This window comes from Porites lutea, chromosome 4 (assembly GCF_958299795.1).
Source record: "Porites lutea chromosome 4, jaPorLute2.1, whole genome shotgun sequence".
Taxonomy (NCBI): Eukaryota; Metazoa; Cnidaria; class Anthozoa; order Scleractinia; family Poritidae; genus Porites; species Porites lutea.
This window is the reverse complement of record NC_133204.1, coordinates 26511895-26536005: the sequence shown is the minus strand read 5'-3', so window position 1 is coordinate 26536005 and position 24111 is coordinate 26511895. Positions and strand designations below refer to the sequence as shown.

Sequence of the window (24111 nt, the reverse complement as noted above, 5' to 3'; positions counted from 1 at the left end):
CATATTTTGGCATTATGTTAATGTTGACGAAGTAAGTCGAATCACTCTCAAAAAATTATTACAAAGCGCGATGGAATTAATGCAAATTGCGACAGCTTAGTTTATTACAAAGTGCGATGGAGAGTTTTTACAAATTGTGATAGCTTTTTTATTACAAAGTGCGACACTTTGAAGACAGGTATTACAAAGTGTGATGAATTTATTAGAAATTGCGACAGGTATTACAAAGTGCGACCATTATTACAAATTGCGACAGTACAGATGTCCCCTGAATGGAAGTAACCGTCATTCTGTAACAGTCATTCTTTCAAGCACCTCGATAATGTATGAAAAAATCATAATTAACTTTTCTCTGCGATATCGTGTGTTGGATTCCCACAAGTGCAATACATCGATTTGAGTGAAATAGTTCATGTTGTGAAAGCTGTAATATGCCGTAGTTAAAAAGGATGCAAAGTTATAAACTAGTTATATTGATTTTTGTCTGCAAGGGGTACCATTTTTCAATAGAAAGTATTATGAAAGGGGTACCTTTCCTGTCAAAAATGGACCCCCCCGGATAATCAGCCTTACAAAACATGTTTTCGTTTTCCAAGTGACTGTTGCAGGAAATGTTGTGATGATTTTTATGACAGAAAAAGAAACAGGCGTTGAGTTAATACTAATTCGTATGCCCAAGGCATCGATGATACAAAAGAAACATTTAGCTTAGCATTTTTTTATTTCCAACCCTTAAATGAGACGTTGTCTATTGGTAGAGACGCCAAGGTCCTATTTCGACTCCTTTTTTTGCTGACCTACTAGCAAACTGAATCTATTTGATCAGGTCATTCCTGAAATGTTTTAAACCCAGTAGTGGCCTAGGATTTGTTAGGCCTTCGTTATGATGTTAAGCTGAATCAGCTCGTTTCCAAAATTTGATTTACTTGGGTAGGACAATACTCAATGGACATCTCAACCTAATTTTGAAAAATAAATAAAAATACATACATGAGAAAAAAAGTGTTTCGTGGCATAAATAATTGATCAGTAGAAAAATGATTCTCAATCTCATTTTACAGACTCTTTACTGAGATGGAATTGTCCCTGTATAGTTGATTGACTTAGATTTGCATTTAAATGAATGTAATAAATGCGGGGAGTAAAAATTTCTAAACCGAGGTTCAGAGTGTTACAACAGTTCATGAAAAGTTATTTTATGTATTCATCCCGACTGCTGAGGGTTAGGCGATCAAACGCTACAAGACTGTCTCAAATTTTTCGGCTGAAATGACTTCAAATTTGTTGACATCGGTTTTTCCACTTCGGATCATTCTGATTTTTTCATGTCAAGGAAAAACAGGTAAGTTTCTAACCCGCCCAACTTCAACAGACCTTTTCTTGACAATTCAGGTCACTCGGTATTCGGATTCCATACTTAATTCGCCCGCAAACTTCTTTTAAAAGCAACTTTCCTTAAAATTTCCAAATATTTCTTATATTTTAGTCACTAGGTTCGGCGAATGAAAAGTTTTACATCTAAACTGAGCCTCTCGCTTTGGGCGTCGTTATTTTTGACAAACTTTTGATGCTACTGTGACTCTTACAAAGTTTTTTTTACGCTGATTTTTAGAAAATGTTAATTGATTTTGGTGTTAAACTCAGATCGGAATTAACAGAAAATAGATTTGCATATTCTCTTTTCGAGGCAGCTGCTACCTGGTAATATTATTACCCAACAGGATGCGGATATTTGACTGAAAAGCGAACTCCGTAAACGCAAAATTGTACATTCGTTCAAGAAATGTCCTCTTCTGTAGCCTTGTGTAGCAAATCATGGAACAACATTCAAATTCAGGGGCTACAAACTACCCATAAACTCGTCTGATTGTTAGCCTCAGTAACAGGGACCATACCTGGCAAAGAAAATTCTTTTTTGACCTCGATTAAGGGACTTCGATAAAAACTATTCAACTCGCGATTGTGTGTATCAATGCGAACGTACATTACTGCGTTCAAAACTATTGGTTATCGTTATGAAAAAACACTCTACCAGACGGAGTTATTCATTAGAATTGAAACAAGTAATAGGAAATACAGAAACGTTACACTACGGGTGGAGCAGTACCATAAGATAACATTAGAAGGGGTTTTTTAAGTGATTTAAAACACCAAAACAGCACAAGATCAGGTTCGGACCGAACGTAAATGCCCCAACTTGGACCCGATATCAAGTACTTGATCCCAAGTAGTGTAACATCTGGAACCGTCAACGGGTCAAAGCAGACAGCTTCCGATCGATCGTGTCGGGGAAAATACCAGAATGTCACAAATTAATGATGTTTTTAGTTAATGATTCTTGGCGCGTGATTGGGGTGTATAAATCAGGACCAAGGCAAAGTAACTGAGAAGAAATAAAAGATGCATAACAATAAGGCCGCAGTTCAGTGATCCGTTAATCACATATGATTTGGGGAGCATTTTATCTTCATTTTTTGACCTTGTGGCGTTGTCGACATTACTGTTTTCCTGCGAAAAGAACCACGTAGAAAAAAATGGTGACATCGATAAAATTGATTGTGTGTGTGTGTGTGTGTGTGTGTGTGTGTGTGTGTGTGGGGGGGGGGGGGGGGTGGGGGGGTTAAAGTGATTTATTAATTGCGATATGATCAATTCTACTGGCAGACGATCTTCCAGTTCCTACGGCCTTTTATCCACTCAATGCTCAACATTTGACGCACGACATCAGTCCTAACAAAAACCAACCGGGAGAACCAAACGGCGTACACCTTGCACCAGGCCCCTTTGGACATCCACAAGGCTCGTACCAGTTTTCTGGTAGCTTTGGCAGTTACATCGAGATACCCAACAACGGAGGCCTGGACACAAGATACTCCATAACAATTCTTGCCTGGCTTAACCAAGAAAACGATGATGGACCGATTGTTAACTTCGGATCTGATGTCTGGGGATTTCACTTCTGGGTTGTAAATGGAAGGTTGTTTGCTAGACCATCAAGACGTGCAGATAGAGCACTTGCAAAATATGCTGTTTCGTCCAGCCTGGAACCTGGAACCTGGAACTATGTTGGTACCTCTTACAATTTTTCATCTGGCGTCGTAAAGATTTGGATAAATGGATCTGAAGTGGCTCATGAGATAACCGGAGGCGAAGAACAAAGCACACAGTATGATGTAAGGGTGGGAGCTAAAGCAAGCACCACTGACCGAAGATACTTAAAAGGTCGCATCTGCTGTCTTCAGATTTACAATAAATCGCTCAGCCAAAAGGAAATTATAGCGGTTCAAAACAGAACTTTGAACACTTGTAAGTAAGACGTGTCGTAGTAAACTGCTCTAAATGAGACATGTGACTGGATAGTGCCTAGTCTCTTTCAGTCGGGGTTTGTTACTAGACCTCTTTTCAGTTAACTTGTCCAACGTCAAATTGAAGCGAGGGAAGTGAATGTCTTAAGAGACGGTTTATAACGCAATACAAGTGAAGTTTTGGAGTAGATGTTTACATTTTTTTTGCCCGACTTCCTTGTGTTATCATTCCTTGGTGATTTTATGAGTTTCCTTATATGACTATGATGCTTTGCTTGCAAAAGTACCATGTTCAATAAGACATATAAGGTGTCGTCTTTAAACAAGAACTCGATCAAACCTTGGAAAGCCTGTACCAGGCGTTCAGATAGTGGGGGGGGGGGGGGGGAGAGGGGGGCTCCGCCTAAAATGAAGTGAGTAGGAAAAACAGCGAGGTGGCTCGAGCAAAGGAAAAAGCCGGGCGAATTGCTAAAACATGAATATTTATGGCAAAGCTGTACCCGAACCCTAAATTAAAATTTTAAGGAAGCAATCTCTTTACTTTATCATTTGTAGATCAAAGATTTTTCCAACCAGTCTTCGCTGTCGGAGAACAGCTACAAAGCGATGTCGTAAAAACATCCAAAGCGTCTACAGTGATGGAGTGTTTGTTACGCTGTTCTCGTATGACCGAGTGTAAGTCCGCCTCTACTGAAGAAACAAGCATCGGTCGATCTCCTGCAGGCTACTGCCAGCTTTACCGAAGACCTTTTGACGAAACTTCAAGACCTGCAAGCTATTTCAAATTGAAGCAGTATTACAATGAGCTTAACTAAGGAGAACTCATGGGCTATTTTTCAAACTGTTAATTGTTTTCTGTAGTTTTAAGGAGACAACAAAAAATGCTTCAAAAGTTATAGTGGGATCGCCAAACACCTATATCGTCCTACATACTTTTTTTTCTTTGTTAGTTAAACTCGTAGTGACTTAAACCAAAACTGAATTGGTCGTTGCCGTCGGTGTCGTAGTTTCTTAGTTTTCCTTTTTGTTAGTTCAATAACGACACAGCAGTTCAATAAGTACACAACAGATCAATAACCACACCAGTAGTTCAATGACTACACATCAGTTCATTGAGCGTAAACTACATCTAGCTGCGGGAAAATAGCCATAAATACGTTAGTTATTTTTTAATAAGAATGCATAGCATTAAGTAAGTGTTAAATACTCATTTAGCTATGGTACGAGAACTAAATAGATAAATAGCTAGCTATGTTACACTGTTATTAAGTTCTAGTGAGCTCACTAATATAGACGGGAACATAGACTGATGTTATTTTAAAAAAATTTTAGTCCGCTCAGAAGGTCTGTCATTCTCATCAGGGGCACAGTGAACAGACCTGGAAAGAGAGTCAGCGTCGAAAGGGTAAAGCCAACTTAACGTTTTGGCCCGGAAAAAACTTCAACTAAATAACCCGAACGCGTGCGTTAATAAAGCAGAAAAAAATACAGTTAACCGTGGATGAAATCTTGTTTTTGGACTCTCTTTCCGCACGTTTCAAACCGTGGTACCACAGCTGGCCCTACGTGCTTGAGTTGACTACCATCAATCTATGTTTAAAAATAGTTATTTTTACCGTACAAGTCCTGAACTTCCAACTTTCTTGGTTGTTTCAAACTTGAAAGGCAGCTGCTCGTTTCCTGGCCATATTTCAAAAATCTGCTTTCGGGTTATTTAGTTGAAGTTTTTTCCGGGCCAAAACGTTAAGTTGGCTTTACCCTTTCGACGCTGACTCTCTTTCCAGGTCTGTTCACTGTGCCCCTGATGAGAATGACAGACCTTCTGAGCGGACTAAAATTTTTTTAAAATAACATCAGTCTATGTTCCCGTCTATATTAGTGAGCTCACTAGAACTTAATAACAGTGTAACATAGCTAGCTATTTATCTATTTAGTTCTCGTACCATAGCTAAATGAGTATTTAACACTTACTTAATGCTATGCATTCTTATTAAAAAATAACTAACGTATTTATGGCTACTTTCCCGCAGCTAGATGTAGTTTACGCTCAATGAACTGATGTGTAGTCATTGAACTACTGGTGTGGTTATTGATCTGTTGTGTACTTATTGAACTGCTGTGTCGTTATTGAACTAACAAAAAGGAAAACTAAACTAAGCTGAATTGGTCGTTGCCGTCGGTGTCGTAGTTTCTTAAGGCCCAAGAACGTCTCGATTAAACGCTCTCATAGATTTCGCTTCGTCAAACTTCACAAACATCGAGGCAGCTATTGGAGGAAAAATGCTGTGGACGAATTTGAAATATAAGAATCCCAGTGACGAGAAATACGGCTACAATCAAAATAGGTTATGACCTGACCACAATAGAGACTTACCCTTTCCAGCAGCGTATAAGTATCTTATATAATTATTGCACAACATTTTCTTGTGACCTTGAAAAATGGTTTTCAGATTTTGAATTGTGTCCCATATGCTCATAACTGATTTAAGGGATTAAGGCATCGTTATAGGACAATGAGTTAATGCTCTGTTAACCATTTTCCCCAAACTTGTACGTTACAGTGGAACCTCTATTTACGATTTTTTTCGGCCCGGCCAAAGTTACAGTAAAATGTATGGAAACGAACCTCAATTTAAAGAATTCCTCGTCATAACAAACAGAATCCACACACGCAAACGTACAAAATACCTCGATATAACGAATAAATGTCAGAGTGCGATGAAAGGTGAAAGCCAAACACACCAACAAGGATAAAATTTATGTGCACAGTAGTTTTAAGCAGTTTTGTTTGCCTGTTCTTGAGTTTCTGGTGCCGTATCTATGTATAGCTCGGTATAACAGTAATTTTTCATATCCAGAAATGATGGGTTTTGTAAATTAATTATTAACTATACCTCGATATAACGCACATTTAGGTAGTTTTCCCGAAAATTCGTTAAATGGAGGTGTTCGATATAACGAACACTCGATATATTCCCCCTGTGCCTTGGCAGGTTCCACTGTAGTTGGGTCTTGCACAATGTCTCATATGGCTTGCAGGTTTAAAAGTAACAGGAAAAAAAATAAAAAAAAGTACATCTTGTACAAATCAAGTCTCAAATGTAACTACCAAAAATTGCAACCATAGCCCGGGAAAAGCCCAAATGCGGGTTTTGTAATACCGACACTCTGAAAAATAAAACCGCAAAAGAAAAAGGAAAAGAGAATAGAGAGAATGAGGTGAAGAAGTGTAAAACGAAGGATGGTCGCATTCACTTTTGGGCGTAATCAGTCAGATATTAATTCTCTATTTTCCAATTGCCCATAATACACTCTGTTTGCCCCCCAAATTCTGCATAAACCATTGTTTTTAAATGCTCCTGGGAGTATTGCATTTTCCCAAGAGCATTTTAAGACAATAAGTTATGCAAAATTTGGGGGGCAAACAGAGTGTATTATGGGCAATTGGAAAATAGTCAATTGAATAAAAGTCCTGTCTCTGTACACACTAGTAGTGCCGTTTCTTTCATTCCCTCTTTGTTTTCTTTTCTTTTCTTTTCTTTGTGATAAACCAGAAAGCAGAGTAAATATCTTTAGACGCTACTTTTATTCGAAACGGCCCAGGAAGAGAACAATCCAGTTATGAACCCCATAGACCGGATAACAACATCTTCCATTTAAAAGTTGAAATTTTCGAGAGTTGGTGATTGGTGTAAACGGGGCAAAGAGTGGAGCGATTTACGTGAAGAGATAAATATATCTATCCCTAAATAAACCGGGACAGTCGTTAAGTTAAATGTAATCATGTCACTTGATGAAGGATTCAGATCCCAATCTCCAAACTAATCCATTATTTCCTGGACAGGTAAATTTATCTAGTCAAAATAAAAGCTGTTTTCTACTGAGGGTGGCCTTCTTTAGGTGCTATTACCTTAGTTAGTTATATTAGCAAAATCAAGCACGATTTAACAGATTTATAGGGCCTTGGGGCTCTAGCAGTATCACGTTTTGTGTTTGTTATAAAAGGTGTCCCTGTCTTCCTAATCGGGCAATACAAAAAACAACAACAAATAAACGCATTATGTTACACTTATTATGATGCTGGATTCCGATTTCCGATTGTTGGTTTATGTGCACTGATTTTTCCAATAATTCCTACTGGCATATTCCTCTATTGCAAAAAACATTACTTAAACAAATGACTTGATAAGGTGAACTGAGTGGTTACTATAAGCTCAACCGTCAAAAGAAAGTGTTCTTTTACCTATTTACAACATCCAAATCGAAAGAAACATAGTGGAAGAATACACAGTACTATGTACGAGTACGGCTGGAGAAGTTATATTTGAGTGGTGTATAGCAACAGAAGTGATGCATTCTCAAAGGTAAGAACGAACATGTATATAGAATTAACTATGGAGTGGAGGAGTAAAATATTATGGGACGTTTCAGCCACAAACTCGGAAATAGCCAATACAGTTATAAGTAAATTCACTTATAACACTCTGATTATAATATTTTATTATATACATACTGAGAAATACTCACCAAAAAGCTATGTCGTAAATTTTCGTACAAATTAGTTCTAGCCAATCAGAGGAGCGAACGATGGTTTTCACACGTGAAAAAAAATGATAAGTCCAATCAGAATCGCGAACGATATCTTTTCACTTGTGGGAAAAATGATACGTCCAATCAGAAGCCACAGAAGTGTGTGAGTTTCGCGCCCAAATTCCCGCCTTTTATTGCAGCTTGCAGCGCCGCTTCCCCGCCGCTTCGCACACATTCAACGAGAAAAGTTTTACTCAAAGAGTTTTTCTCGCTAAAAAAGTGAAAAACGTTTCGGAAATGGAGTGGAATAGTTTCGTTTGTTTCACTGTCGATAAAGAAAACGGTAGAGAGCCGGCGAAACAACAGCGGAAAGGCAAAAAACAGAACGAGACGTAAGCTTTTGTTGTCCTTTTTGGCGGAGCTACTTTGCCTTTCATTTAAGCTTAAGCTTATATTCAAACTGGCCATTTTACTTAAATTCACTCATTTTCAATCGTGCATTGAGAACAAACAGTTAAGATTACTTATAGTTCTTGGATTACCTCATATCCTTACCGTCATTTATGTTTTTAACAAACGTTTTTACTACAAAGCTAACACTTCGTTTTCGTTGTCATTTTGCGGTAAGTGTGTGGCCGCAGATTTTAGCATTTTTGAAAGATTTAAAATAAAAAGGCCGCTAAAATGATGAATGTCTCAGTATGTATATAATAAACACAATACCACATGGAAAGTGCTTTGTACGGTATTTACGCACTCGTTGTTTTTGTATCAGAAATCTTACTCGTTCGCTGCGCTCACTCGTTCGATTTCTGATACGTCAACAACTCGTGCGTAAATACCGTACGCCAGCACTTTCCATGAAGTATTCTCTATATTCAAAATGCTGCAATGGTCATGTAAACCCGACTTTTGCAATATCGTTGGTTTACATGAAGCCCCACCCTAACTGCAGTTTAAAGAATATTATAGTATTTTCCGCATTAGCAAACTGAGAGAATTCGTTCCTCAGTGGAAAACATGCACACAGTGTCTGGCCAAATCAATGACAAACAGTCGTCCGGTGCTTGACACAGCGACAGAACGAGGATTACTCAGCTCAATGTTTTGTCCTTCTAGTCTGCTTACAAACTCCCTTCAAAATTAAAAATCTGGAGCCTTGCTTTATCGTAATCACATAGGACCAGGTTATCGAACCTGTCGATTGCAAGGCCAACAGGAAGACTCAGTTGTCCGTTATCAGATTCAAGACCACCGATACTTTTTAGAAACGTGCCGTTCTGGGTGAACACCTTGACATTACCTGCCCAGGGGTAGGAAACAAAAAACATATTATGATGACTCACAGCATGCCATGGGATGGCACCATCAGGATCAATAACGGTGGGTAGCAGCTGTGAACCATCAGAGGACAGAACCTTGGCTGTGTGGTCACCGCAGTCACAGACCACCATGCGTCCATCACTTGCGATCGTCAGGCATTGTGGTTGCTTTAGATGCTTGTTTGCGGCATGCTTTACGAGTTTTTCGCTTTCATTGAAACTAAAAATCTTGTAAGAAGCAATCACTAGGAGTTCACCTGACTTGGTGAATGCTACTGAGATGGAACTAGTCAGCTTGTTAGCATCAATATCTCTTAGATGCTTTCCTTCTAAACTAAACAGTTGTACTCCATTATGAAAGCCGGCCACTGCAACGTTACCAGACATGTCATCTATTGCAATACAAGAAGGACCTAGATGTCCGTCACCATGGGAACCAAATGAAAATAAAGATTTGTAACGATGGGGGGTTACAAGAACTCTCCATGGGCTACCAGTCAGTGGTTCACCGTTAACTGAGATCAGCACTTGATGTTGTCCAACACAATCTGGTGTGTAAGTGGCAATATATTCACCATCATTGCCGCATCTAGTCATTTCGTTCAGGTAATTTTCTCCTGATGGAGACTGAACTTTCATATCAATCTTATCGTCTTTGTCGTAGCATTGATTTCCATCAGAATCTTTAGTCCTTATTTTAATGGTTGCTACGCTTCCGACATCTCCTTGATACAACCCCGATCCCTCTGCCACTGACTGCAAAGGATCTGTACTGCTAACCACAACCTGACCTAGAGTTAGAATTCCGTTCCTCACATTCTCGACATGATCTTTATTCATTTCGTATCTAATATGCGATGCCTTGAAAATGCTTAATTTCTCTGCCTTCAGAAGACCCTTGCACCTTCCAATAAGAACGTGATGAGCCTGCAGAATTTCAACGCTTTTACTCCTCTGTAAGATCCCTTCGCACCACACGACATGCTTTTCTAACTGGTTGATAGAAATCTGGAAATGTTCCAGTTGAGCTGCGTGCTCTCTTTGAAATTTGTCTTCAATGATATCCAAACTGGTTAGCACAGTTTTCTCGAGCTCCTGTAAAAGACGCACAAGTTCTTCAACAGAGGTCATAACTTTATTGCGTGCTATAACAATCCTCTCTTTGCTTTTTCTAAAGGATTCTCGTTTCCTTTCCACGAGCCCCTCATAATCAGCAATTCCTCTTTTCATTTCCTTTACCACCTCTTCAATATCCACTTTGTGTTGTTCTGCTGCCTGTTGGATATCCACCGTGGTGTGATGACTGTGACGTGTCTGTTCACACATGTCACAAATGCAAACCTTGCACTGTTTACAGAAAGTTGCCAAAGGTCCATTCTCGTGAGTTTTCTCTCTGCACACCGAAGAGGTATCCAACACCTCCTCTAGCTTCAAGTTTTTGTCTATGTAAAACAAAAAGGTTGTCAGGTGATGTCAGGTTGATAAAAAAAAATCAGGTGGTGCACAGCAAAGAAAAGAACGCCGGATTGCTCAAATCCCGATTAGCGTTTATCCTGATTTAAAAATTAGGTGTTAGCTGACTTATTTTCTTTCGAACAACTCGACCTTTGTTATAAATCCTAACATTTCTACCGAAGAGCTACCATACATTCGCAGCCTTTGGAACACCTGACAAGAATTTCCCAAAAGTTTGAGATCAATACATTCTGGTCTGGCCCTTCTGGCTCATTCTAAGGATAAACTAGTATCGCTGGCTACTTGGGTGATACATGACATTGAATATGACCTTTGCAAGAAACACTACATCAGAGAAACAGTCCAAACACTAGGAAAAAGGCTTTCTGAGCACAGTAAACAACCGTTTACACAAGGAAAGGATGGGGCACTCAGTTTGCCGGGAAAAGACATCCACCCTGAACAAAGAGCCTACAGATCTTAAGCATAAAGTGAAAAAAGTACTATTTCTCGAAAGAAAACAACCTGAAATTAACAGACACAGCTCTACCAGCGGTTTTCAATCACCTTACCAATCATGTGATGGATAATGTGAGAGGAAAAGCAGTGTTTTCACACCACATTTCGCTAACGAAGCTTCTGCAATAAAAGCAAAAGCTCCGAAATTTATAAACTTGAAAAGCGTAAATTTTACATTCCGGTGAAAAGAAAAAAATAAATATACCTATAATCTACTGCAATAATGTTGTTGTTAATTGTAAAGCGAAACGTTGTAAGGCAGCTTCGATCTCAGTGCCACTGCGAGAACTGCAAGGCATCTCATGTCAAAATGATCGTATCCTTGCATCAGTATCTTTTGCTTATGCAAGCTTGGAAATTATTTTCTTGATGGAGTTTTGTGATAAAATTACATTGGTGAACCAAGTATATCTTCATTGTTGCTACAAACCTTCTTTGCCAGTAGTTCCCACTGTAGAAGACTTGGTCGTTGCCATCAAGTCATCAAGTTTCTTTTCAATTCCCTTCAACACATATTTTATGTTATCCTCATCGTATTTCCACTGCGCTAGAAGGTCTTTGTAATGGCACTCCATATCTGGGTCCATACAGATAACTTCAAGATCGTCAATAGCAACCTTTAAAAAAGGACTCTATGACATCAATAAATGCAGTTGAGAAAAAATTAGTTCTTGTTGTAAGGTAAAGTAGGATCTCATCATACAGCCGTTCCTAGCATTCCACTTCAACACTTGCGTGAATTCGCGAGTTCATCAAATAAAAATTCGGGAAAATGAAGGGCTGTGAACATTCTATCATTCCCAGGCTTTTCCCGCACCTCCCATACCAATTTCTAAGGGTTTTAAAAAGTAAGCCACGAAAATACGGTTGGGTTTCGTTAAATAAATGTATAGGTTTATAATGCACGTATTAAGATTTTCCTGAAAATTTGTAGTTAGAAAAAAAAAAGCAACAACAACAACAAGAATAATAGCAGACTTTGACCTCATAGTTAACTCCTCCTAGCAGCACCAGAGTATCCCAGATATCTTTCCAGTGTCTGTGAAATTCTGAATCATCAACGGAAGCGTGTTCAGCATGAGCATACACCACGTTTCTGAAGTATTTGACTCGTGCGATGTCTGCTTCACAGCTCGTGTCAGTGACCGCAGGGAGCACATCCCATCCTGTCATTGGGGGAGCTAGACCGCATATATTGCGCAGCAAAGTCATCAATAAAGTGATGTCAAAATTCTTTGATGAGACTGAAGTAGGGATGGCAGGAAAGAGTTTTCCCCATTGGGTTGCATTGATGATCCTTCGTGATCTCAAATTTTGCAAGATGGGCTGATTAGCTGCCAAGACTGTGTGAAGAGTTGGCGGTGTGCAGATAGAATCGAAGCAATCCCTGAGGGCACAAGTGCCCAAATCGACAAGCACGCGGCATAACCTAGAATAATTTGTTGTTTCTGTTGTAGAAGAACTTGCTGGTGTGACAAGAGGCATGGAAACGAAGTACTTATCCTTGTTCCCTGCAACTAAGGGAAACAAATTTTTTTAGGTTTTAGTCAAATTTTATTTTTATTTCCAGGGTGCGCTTTTTCTTTATTCGATGCGAAAGGCGATAAAATTATTTTTCTTCATAGTTACAACATCTTACAAGCTTCTTCATAGTGGCTTATTATTCTATACGAAGCGTCATTTATAACTTGTAAATTGATAAGGTAAAGTTTGTAGGTATGGCTAAGGCTACGTACACTCTACACCGGATACAGGATAGCTTTTCCGCCGGCAAAAAAACACACCGGAAAAGGCTCTGTTTATACAGAAGAACGGAGCGAAGCTGCGCCGCGCCGATATATAAAGCGGAGATTCGCATAACGGATATATAGGTGTTGAATGAATGATGACTTTATTTATACACGGTTAAAAACATCAGTCTAACATCGAAAATTAAACATTTCTCAAAAACTGTCCTGTATATTTGCCGTGTGGGAGTACTGATCAGAAAACCATCTATAGAAACTTCTCTTAAAGAGACCTAAGGAATTTGATGTACGTATTTCCTCAGGAAGATTGTTCCATAGAAGAGCGCCATTGTAACTAAAGCTTCAGGCAATCAGTTCTGGGTTTTGGGAGCATTAATTTTTTTCTTGGCGTTGCGAAAATACATGGTAATTCGGTGTTCAAACAATTTGGTAGATCATTTATATTGATCAAGAAAAGAAGAGGACCGATTATTGACCCTTGAGGTACGCCACTATTTAGAGGGCTCGCTCTGGAGAGATGATTATTTGCATTACACCTTTGCATACGGTGAGTTAGGTAAGATTAAAATCATTTCAGGGCGACTTGATCAACGCCGTATTTAGTAAGTTTTTTTAGAACTACCTCGTGGTTAGTAGTGTCAAAGGCCTCCTTCAAATCAATAAAGATTACGCCATTAAGAAGACCTCTATCAATATTGACACAATAGCTATCGTTTGTCTCCAACAAGGTAGTACGAGTGCTGTGTAGCGAGCGGAAACCAGACTGGCCGCTGTTTAACAAACCGTTTTCATTCAGAAGGTGATATAGTTGGTCATAGATAATTTTTTCGAAAATTTTGGCTACGGTAGGAAGAACAGACATAGGTCAATAGTTCTGTAGGTCAGACTTAGAACCATTCTTAAAAATTAGTAGCGGTTTAGCCACTTTCCATTCAGAGAGGAAAATACCAGTCACGATACCCGTTAAAGAGGGCGCGACAACATCGGCAGTAATCTTCAAAAGCCTGATCGGAATTTTGTCAAGACCAGTTGCCTTACCTACATCGATATCCATAAGTAATTTGATTACTTTTTGAACATTGATCCGTTGAAAAGAAAATTCTCCGTCAACAAGATTAACATAGGCAAGTAGGTCAATTTCTAAACTAGTGTTCATACTTTGCCGGATAGCGACAGGAGAAGCTATGAGGTATAGCGTGAACTTGGCCTATGGGCGCTTTCCAAAAGTCAGAACTGGCTAGCCGGACGATCGCCATACCATCATTACGATGGGAATGGGCTGGCCGGTCAGTACTGACAAATGGAAAGCACCCTAAGTAAGAGACAGCGGAAAAGCTCAAGGTCAATATTTCCAGCGATTCCTGTCTTAGTAATTACTGAACAGGTGTGGCAGTGTTTCAAGAATCTGTGAGAACAAAATCATTTTGTTCTATTCCTAGGCTTTCACTCAACTAAATAGGGACTGTCATTGGTTGATTCTTGGTCACGTGGCCTTGACTAAAATCAAATGTATCCCGATCGTGATACGTGAAGCAGTATACCCCGCTCGGGCTACATTACAGCACGTGATCAAAGTATGGTGGAAAGTGGTGTGACAGAAGCTGGAAAAACACTGCCTGTCTTCTTTTTCGTGAATGAACACAACAACTTGAACACAAACACGAAGTCTCAAGCTAAAAAGCAACCATTTTTAAAGTCATCCCAGAAGAGAAACAGCAGCCACTGGAGGAAAAAGATGCAGATAATATAAGGAAAGTATACTAAGAATTAAACTTGTTGTGTTGTTATAAGTACCAAGTCGACTGTTTTGGCTCACTCCGGTTATTCTTTTGTTGCTGTTGAAGTGAAAGTCTAGAAATACAACAAAACACTTAATGTCGGGTCCCTCGGGAAAGCAGTTAGTTTTGTTTTCCTTCGAGTGGTAATGTTTCCCTCGACTTCATCTCAGGAAACATCAGGACTCTCGGGAAAACAAAACTAACTGTTTCCCTCAGGATCTGACATTAAGTGTATAATATTCCACTCAAGCTTTCATATTTTCTTCTTGAAAAACGTAGAACATGATGTACTTTTAATAAGGAGTAAGGGAGTATCTCAGGACAGTCATGACTACTATGATCAAGTGCTCAATGAATTCTGTCTTTATGCATAGCTTACACCACAATTTCTTTAGGGCAATGCCCTTCTTGTTTCATTATTTTGTCACGAATTCGAATCCAGTATCCTCTGTCCTTTGTCCTAAGACAAAAAACAGTTCATTGCTAAGAAGCAAATCAGATTAGCAAAATGGTTTTTCTGTTTGCCATTTATAGTCCAGTCATTCGTGGAAAAAAGAAGGTTAACCTACAACTAATTGCAACAGAAGATATTCCAACTGTTTTAGACACAGAAAACTTTCCTTAATAACATATCAAAAGTCCCAAATAGTCCCAGCAGTTGCTTAAAAACAGGATTAATTGAAATGATTGGCCTCTTTAATGTTTTCATGCTTTAATGGGTTATCTACTTGAGAAAATTTAAATAATGGGGTCCATTGAACGGTCATCGTCGCGTGTGGATTTAGCATATACGGGCCTTTTGAATACAAATTATTTTTTACTTAAGTTGTGCAGGTGCATATGAAACTTAGAAACAATGCCGATGAATAATGAGGACGCCCACCTTTCAACGCAAAATCTGGGAGGGGGGATTTGTGACACTGGAAACCCAATTTGATTGCCTTCCTTGTTTTCAATGTCCTTGAAACTCGGAGGCAATATAAATTGGCGATTAACCTCGGAATTGTCAAGTTTTTGAAAAAAATTATCGAGCAGTTTCTGAACTACCCTGAAATTTATAGACGTGGACCAAATTGCATACAAAAAAAGTAGTAAAGCAACTGACCACAGCCTAATCAAATTCTTCTTTGGAAGAAATAGAAAATAGCCCAAGGCGATCCTCCTCTTTTTTCTTACACAGTTTCAAATGGAATCAAACCACTATAAGGTGAGACTAATTTTCCGGACCTCATCATTTTCTTTAGCTATTAGCCAATTATGTCGATTGCATGGTTATTCACTGTTTTTGTGACCACTAAAAATTCGCTCCAAAATATTTCCAAAAGGCTCGAGGCAGCGAAGGGAGGTACAAGCTTCCTTGAGCGATTTTCGAAAAAACGTCCTGGTACCGAGAAATACAAAGGCAAGTATGAAACGTAAAGGCGTCATTACGTTGCCGTGGTAATTACGATGTCAATGAAACATGAATCGAAACAAACTTCTTGTCTCTATACAATACAGCTGTGGTAACTTTTTTCCGATATTTTTGTTAACGCTGACGTAGTAAATGCTCAAACTTGAGAGGTAACTTAAAAAACCAGTCGAGCCACCTTAAATGTTTAGATTTAACAAAGTTAGCCGTCTAATTACCGTGTAAATTATATTTCCATCATCTTACTAAGCTTTAGTGTCTTTTCAGCCCCGTTACTTAGTTTAAGGTTGAGGCGATTTAAAACCTCTTTACCCCTGACATTAATTCAAGATGGCGGATCCAAGATGGCGGCGGTCCGAAAATAATGTTATTGCCGCGTTATTATCACTTGACCCATTCTGAATTTACAGACTTCCGTGTCTACTATTGCTTCCCTGATTTTTATTGTCGTAGCTTAAATCCTGTTGAAGCTATAGAGGGAAGAAGGAATCACGGACAGGTCCTAGGGAAACAAAAATGCCCTTAATAAATGGGATTAAATATTGCAATGTTCCCATGCTCGAATTTTTTGGGACTTTTAGTATGCTTATCCATTATCTAATCCTAATTGATTGGCGAAGAGAAAGCTTCTGTTGCAATCATCTGAGTCCGACCAAAAAATGACTGGACTATTAGTAACCAAATCAACTTTTTTTGCCTGATGTTTCTTCAAAAAAAGGTATGTGTTTTCTAGTGAATGCAAAAAGATTACTTGTCCAGAAAACTTAATATATGATTCATATACCACAAATCCTCTACAAACTCCCCGCAGGGAGCTTATTAGCTCAAACACGTTTGAAGGGGAGGGGCTTATTTGAGAAGGAGGATCATTTAATTCAGTGAAGATTGTGGTACCAAAACGAAAAGAACTAAAATACGAAGTGGATAAGCTCAAGAACAAGAAGATGGAGGTCACGCCATGCAGCCGAGGATCAAAAACAGAGCCGAACGACAAGTGAATATACCATCCCAGATCAATTCAAATGAGGTTTTACAGTCGTGATTGATTAATACGGTCTATCATTTATTAGTGAAGAATAATAAGGGGGAGGAAAAGGCGGGCTTAAAAGAGAGGGAGGGCTTTTAAACTTTCTTTCCCTGAAAACGCGGGCTCATTAGAGGGGGGGAGGTGCGCATTTGAGAGAGGGGGCTTCATAGAGGATTTACGGTAATACCATGAATCAAGAACTGAATATTACTGCATATGTGACTTTCTAAAAATAAACTGCCCTTAAATATAAATAGAATTCACATCACGCTTTTCAAAACAAAGAAGAAAAGACGTTACTGAATAAAATGTCAATAATAATCGATAGTAAAGAAATCGATAAAAGGGAAGATTGATGAAGAACTTACGTGGAGGCATCATATCAATCAGGTCATCATCTTTGATATCCAAATTAAATGTTGTGGCCCCGGTTCCTCGAAAGATAGTCAAGTTTAACTCAAGATTAAGCCAAATTTTAAGCACGGTTTTCTTATCAAAGAACATATAACTTAAGCTTACAAAATACTATGGAGCCTTTACTCTGACATACTGTAATGACCTACACAAAATGTTTTTGTAAGCGATGCATAGGAAGGTAAATCCAAAAAGTAGAACGAAATAGGCCATTTGCACGATGGCCTCATTTTACTACTACTACCAGAATCCTTCAGGGTATTGCTTTCTTGTGCAAAATAAGGCTTTGTTATTTAAACCACAGTGGGACTACCAAATTTTAAATATGAAAGGAAAACGAAATGTATTCTGGTCTTAGTAGCAAAAAGACGTCATCGTGCAAATGGCCCATTTAATCCTAGATTAGTGCTAATCAGCCTTTCAGGAACCGGGTCTAGGAGTAAATGCAAAATGGAAAGCAAGGCATTACCTATACTTTTCTCTCAAAACCCTAATTATGATCTATAATACAATGATATATCCATACTGAATATATTTGATATGGCAGTATTTTCTAGCTTATGATATTTTACTATATGAGCTACATGGTTCTGTCCCAGACGAGAATTTATTATTTCCAAGAAGGCAACACGGTTTTCTCATCTAAGAACACGTAACTCAAGCTTACAAAATTACTATTGAGCCTTTACTCTGAGATACAGTAATGATAACCTAAAATGTTTTTCTAAGCAATGCATAGGAAGGTAAATACAAAAAGTAGAACGAAAAATTATCCTGCAATAGTTCTTATCAGCCTTTCAGGAACCGGACCCAGGAGTAAATGCAAATTGTAAAGCAAGGCATTACATATACATTTTTCTCAAAACCCTAATTATGATCTGTAATAAAAATTACAATAACTGAGCGAATCCTTGCGCGCTGATTGGTCGAGAGCTATGGTGTATGAGAGTATAGACCATGGAAATGACGTAACATGTCACGCAGAGCTGGTTGTTTTGTTCTTCTTGTTTTTTCGTAAAAAAATTAATGTTATTGTAAAAAACAAATCAACCACAATTTTCCATGGTCTACACTCTTATAGACCATAGAAATGACGCCACAAAATGTTCAAACCTTGCAGTTTTGAACATTTTATGACGTCATTTCTATGGTCTATAAGAGTGTAGACCCTGGAAAATTGTGGTCGATTTGTTAAATGATATATCCATACTGAATATATTGATATGGTAGTAGTTTCTAGCTCATGATATTTCACTGCATGGGCTACATGGTTTTGTCTCAGACGAGAATTTATATTTCAAGGAAGGCAAAAAGAAGCGTTTACGTTGACAGATAAAAATGAGTGTTTCAAGCTGGAGGCAGAAATCGAAGGGAGGGATTGAAACATATTAATTAGGTGCTAATTAAATCACACTTCGATATCAAGCAATTATACAAGAATTTCGTGATATTATTAACCGGACTGAAATGGCATCGTTATTCGTATATATATATACATTCCTAAAAAAAGCTGCTAGAAGCTGTATACTTAGTACAAGGTTTGTTATAAAATTTTTTTAAAAACCTGAAATATAATCTTACCGACAAGACTGATTCAGACGTCACGGAACGACCAAAAGGATCGGGTTGAGAATTAGAAAGAAATTGAAAGCTGCTTTGTTCCACCTTGAAAGGCAAAAAAATTCATTTAGAGCTATCACGTTTGTTTAGTATCGATTTTGCTGATTCCGCAAATTGTCAGATCAATCTGATATATCAAATTATTTTTACGAGCAGATCATGACTCAGGACGTTTTCGCCGCCTGTGCTTCGATCCTCAGTCGTGATGAACTGTAACCCGAACAGGCGGACACGTGGGTCTAACACAAACAAAGAACACTATCAAAACTGACTGAGTTTCGCTTTAGAGCAAGAGTGTCTATACAAATCAAGTATAGAGGGTGAAAACGCGTGTTATGAATGGACAAGCTAAAATTTAAGGTGATTCCCTAGTTTTGCACTGCGCATCTCTTACTGCGCATAACAAGATGGCCGCCGCAAAAAAGAGCATGTGAAGTAATATTATTAAAATGAAGTTGACTGAAGAGAAACGCTATTGGAATTTTTGCTTGCTGTTGTTTCTTGCCGAGGTGAGACTCAATGTGTTGGGAATGTGCATAACGTAAGCAGTACGCGTGTTGCTGAGTTCGACCTCCTCTCGGAGAACCTCGATAGTGAATGTTTAACTTGTGCTTACTCATTTTGATTTTCATTTAAACACTTTCTTTATCACATTGTGTCCTAAATGTGATATCTCGATGTAAATTCTGTAAAAACGGATTTTTTAATACTTTTTTCCTCCTTTCACATACATTCTATTTTGAAACTCGCCCCAGTCCTCTCTCAAAAATCGGAGAAAATGCGTTTGGTGCGCACTTTCTGCAGCTCTACCGCAAAAACGAGTACGGTGACCCCCATTTTTTATTTCATGATTTTAATAAGGACAGTGCTTCCTTTCGATGAGAAAAAAATTGCTACAAATCTATGTTCAGTTTTTTGGCAATTTTACCAAATTGTACGGATTGAGCCATCACGGGTCGAAAAGCGCGCGTCCAATTTAATTCTACTTTGGAGCGTAAAGTAAAAACGAGGGCATTAAAAGGCATTTTTCTGGTACGTAAGTGGATAAACAATACATTAAAGTCAAATTCTGTGTGATGTCACATGTATCATCGAAAAAATCTCTCCTTTTTGTCCAGTTTTGCGCTGCCCGCGGTTTTTGTAAAAGGGTCCTAAATAGCCGTATTTGTCAGCATTGTGACGTCAAAACGAGCACGGTGACCCCCACTTTTTATTACTTTTTTATCATCTTCTTGACTTGTTACATCAGTGTACCAAGTTTTAGCTAAAATCGCAAGTGGTAACGTTTGCGCATGCGTCAAACTTGCTGGGAAGCCCTTGTTGACCGGAAATCGTAATGGCCGAAGGCTGTCCTGAAGCACTTTCAAGGAGATTTTTTTGCATACGCAGTCAACAGCAGACATGTGTCATGTGTTATAGATTGGATACTTTGGCTAAGCCATGTTGAAGTGTCATGTATGGGAGAAGGACCATTTAGCTGGTTAATTTTCATACATTTGGCTCCTCTGATGAAGCAGATAAAGCGTTCACGAGGTCGTTTGCTGTGATATGTTGATTTGTTGACATTCAAGCGGTCACGGATTTCTGGGTTATCGTCCATGATCTGCAGAGCTGCCTAGCATTTAGGTAAGATATACCCCTTTATTTACTTTGTGAAATGTGGAGCAGCATCATCGAAATTATAGCAGCCTGAATTCAACTTAATTTATGTCACCCTCGTATTTTTGTAGTATTTGACCCTGACCGTACAACGAGATCCAGTTATACATCCCACACAAGCGACAAAACAGGTTAAACTTCTCTTTCTAACCTGCGTGGCGGGCGCAAAAAGGGGAGGGGGAGGGGGGAGGGAGAAAGGGAAAAGGGAAGGGAGCGCCTGCTCTAAGAGCCTATGTTTTTGCATAACGCCTACCAATTTTCTAGTAATCCGATTACGCTTACTGTCAATCAAGTGTCGATACACTCGCCATTGCAGAAAACATTACACTCACGGACTAAAGAAATTCGCTTAGTTATTCAGATCCAGAAGGCACTTTGGAGAAAATTGGAACCCTTATTCAGCCGTAATAAAAAAAGCTTTACGCTTCAAAAGAGGTCAAAGAAATTGCGCTTGCATCAGAGGGCAAATCCTGCCGACCAGAAAACAATAACTACAGTCAATCAATATGTATGTCATGACCTCTCAGTGTGAAACATGCGGCTAAAATAACATTTGCTCAGTATAAATGCAGAACCTTCCAGAGCATAATCAACTCAGCAGATAAAAACAACTTTATTGGAATAAGCAGCATTTTGGCATGAGGTAAAACCACCCTCTTTTATTGCTAATTTACATCGGCGAATGTCATCGTTCGATAAATTGGCTAAATCTTTCGCTGGGTAGCCCAACAATTCCATCTCCTGCAACTGGTCTTCGATAATACTTTTCAGTGGCAAAATGACGAGAATCGCCGCATTACCATTTAGCTCGTAGTACTTCGCGCGTACAAACATTTGGTAAATTAAACTCTTGCCGTATCCGCTCCGCAAAACCGCCAGAACATCTCTGTCGGCTAAAAGAGCCCTTACTGCTGATTCTTGCTCTGGTTTTAAAACAGTTTCTCTACCACTAGATAAATTCACATCTCTCAAAGCACTCTCTACGACATCCACGTCTACCGCTGCCATCTCGACTGTTTGTTGATTTATGAAACGCGCATTTCAATATGTTACTCATTTCGGCTCAACCAATCAGGAATTTGCGGACGCCAGCGTCCGCAGATATGAACAAAAGGGGGTTCTTAGAGCAGGCGTCCCCTCCCCCTCTCCCCAATCCCCCTCCCCTTTTTCCCTTCCTCTCTATCCCCTACCCCCTACCCCTTTCGACGCCTGCTACGCAGGCTATCTCTTTCGGTCACTCTGTATTTTCACTTTTAATGGTTAATTCAAAGGGGGGAAGTTCGAGTATTTTGATACTATTTAGCGGTATGAAATCAACAAGCAAATTTCCTACTCTTACAAGTAAGGCCGTAGTCCGATGTTTCCTTCCATTTTCGAAAATTTGCTTTTCTGGTTTACATTGATGCTCTATGGCGATTACTTATTCTCAGAGATTAAGAGATCGAGGCGGTGGATTGTGAAATATTATTCGCTAATACTTCGTTTAAGATAGACAAATTTTTCTTGTCCTTTTCAACCTTGTTTTCAGATTTTTCGTGAACGTGTAAAAATATATCCCAACAAAACTTATTTGTAAAAGCATTGTTTCGGAACACTCTTTCATTCTTGAATGTTTGATTTTGCATCCAAGGGGGGGAACACTGATGAATTTGCGTTTTAATAATCATGCACTGTAAGCTGTCAGATTCATTGACAAGAACCCTCACCATTTTGGAAGATGATTTTATTCTGATAATTATTCTATGATGATTTAATTATACATATAAAATTGGCGCCTAAAAGAATTTTAATGTTATGCTTAAAATGTTTACATAATGTCTTGAAACATAACTGAAATCAATATAAAATCTGAAAATACACGTATGTGCATTCTTTTCCCTGCCCTACTATAAAATATGATAAGTGTGATTTAATGTATTTTCATATGACCATTACAATATTACTCCCACTTTGACACTAGCACAAGTTCAAGCCAAAACAATGCTTTCCCTTGTTCAGCTTTGCACTTGCTGGACTGCCATTCCTGTTTGAAGCACAGACTACACTGGACATGAAATCTCTGAATTTGATTCCTTGCATTGGCATCCACATAAGAATTAGCTCCATCACATACAATGTATTTGTACGCTTACAAAAATCATAAATGTTATTATTCCTTTTCTATCCAAACGATTTCTTTCCTTCTTGAATATAAATTCATATCCATCACACTTTAGAAATCTTGAATATCTAAAGGGGTATCGCTAGTTGTGGGCAACAACAAAATGCCATAGGGGTAACTTTTCACTCTCTGATAGAAATAATTCTTTTGATACTCTGGGTCTCATATATTCAGTGTTTGTGCACATGAATTTAGGAGCACTTGGCTTGCCAATGTCAGTTTGGCTGTGTATACACAGTAGTAGTGTATATAGTCATCTATCATAGGCTGCACAAGTCTGGTGTTGCAAGATGACAAGTTATGGAAATTTCATTTGCCTTTTGCCTGTTGCAGGAGCTCCCTATGAGATGCTCAGCACAAAACCTTGTTGATTCAGGTGTTAGTCATTGAGGACGACTGCATCGTCACATTCAAACCAGTTGCACTTTTCACTCAAGCCATAGCAGAGCTGGTACAAAATGGCGAGTATCTGTTTTTTTATTTAACCCTATGGTGTCTGCAGAATGTGAAGGGTCTGTCACTCCACCCTGAACTGCACGAAATAGCCTTGGTGCCCCAGAAGACACACAGACAAGCTTTAATTTTATTGAGTCATACAGTGGCTCACTTAAAGCTACCATAAAGTCAGACTTTATAAATATCAGGCTTTAAGATCCTTAAGTTCTCCTCATGTTGAAATTGAATGAAAAGGAAAAGTTAGAGCTAATTTTCTCTCATTTTCAATTTTTTAATCTTCAAATCATAAGAACTTGGCCCCAAATAGATATGGGCTAGTCAAGGGAGCTAAGCCTTATTAGTTATGTATTAAATAATTTACACATGAGCAGGAGAAAATACCAACCACCTAATTTATGAAAAGCAAAAATGAGTGCAAGCATGGAAGTATCAGAAGCAGAAAATTCACTTTAATATCTCAGGGAGAAAATGCAGTTTTAGATATGACTTTGATCTTTACTATTTTAAGGTTTTTTCACTGTTGTGTGCATATTTGCAATTTTCTAGTATGTAGAAGTGTGGGGAGTAAAGGGAGAGGATTTTTCATGGTTAGGGTTATCTTAATGAAACACATCTGTAATATGAAACATCTTGTACCACACTCCTGTTATGGCTCATCTAATTCTTAATTTTAGAAGTATAAAGGCATCTTGGATTCAAGAGCCTC

At 38.7% G+C, this 24111-nt stretch overlaps 2 protein-coding genes across 2 annotated transcripts; one reads left to right on the top strand and one right to left on the bottom strand.

Moving 5' to 3' along the window:
• The first annotated feature begins 1132 nt into the window (after positions 1-1132).
• On the top strand, positions 1133-4129 carry LOC140935721 (uncharacterized). The gene is made up of 3 exons (XM_073385294.1): positions 1133-1342; positions 2665-3306; positions 3861-4129. The coding sequence occupies exons 1-3, from the start codon at positions 1270-1272 to the stop codon at positions 4118-4120; spliced, it is 975 nt and encodes a 324-aa protein (XP_073241395.1). The 5' UTR covers positions 1133-1269; the 3' UTR covers positions 4121-4129.
• A 4830-nt stretch (positions 4130-8959) lies between these two features.
• Positions 8960-12746, bottom strand: LOC140934471 (tripartite motif-containing protein 3-like). The gene is made up of 3 exons (XM_073384089.1): positions 12116-12746; positions 11562-11748; positions 8960-10599 (listed from the first exon to the last, which is right to left on the bottom strand). Exons 1-3 carry the CDS (start codon positions 12614-12616, stop codon positions 8960-8962), a joined length of 2328 nt encoding a protein of 775 aa, XP_073240190.1. The 5' UTR covers positions 12617-12746.
• Between the last annotated feature and the right edge of the window lie 11365 nt (positions 12747-24111).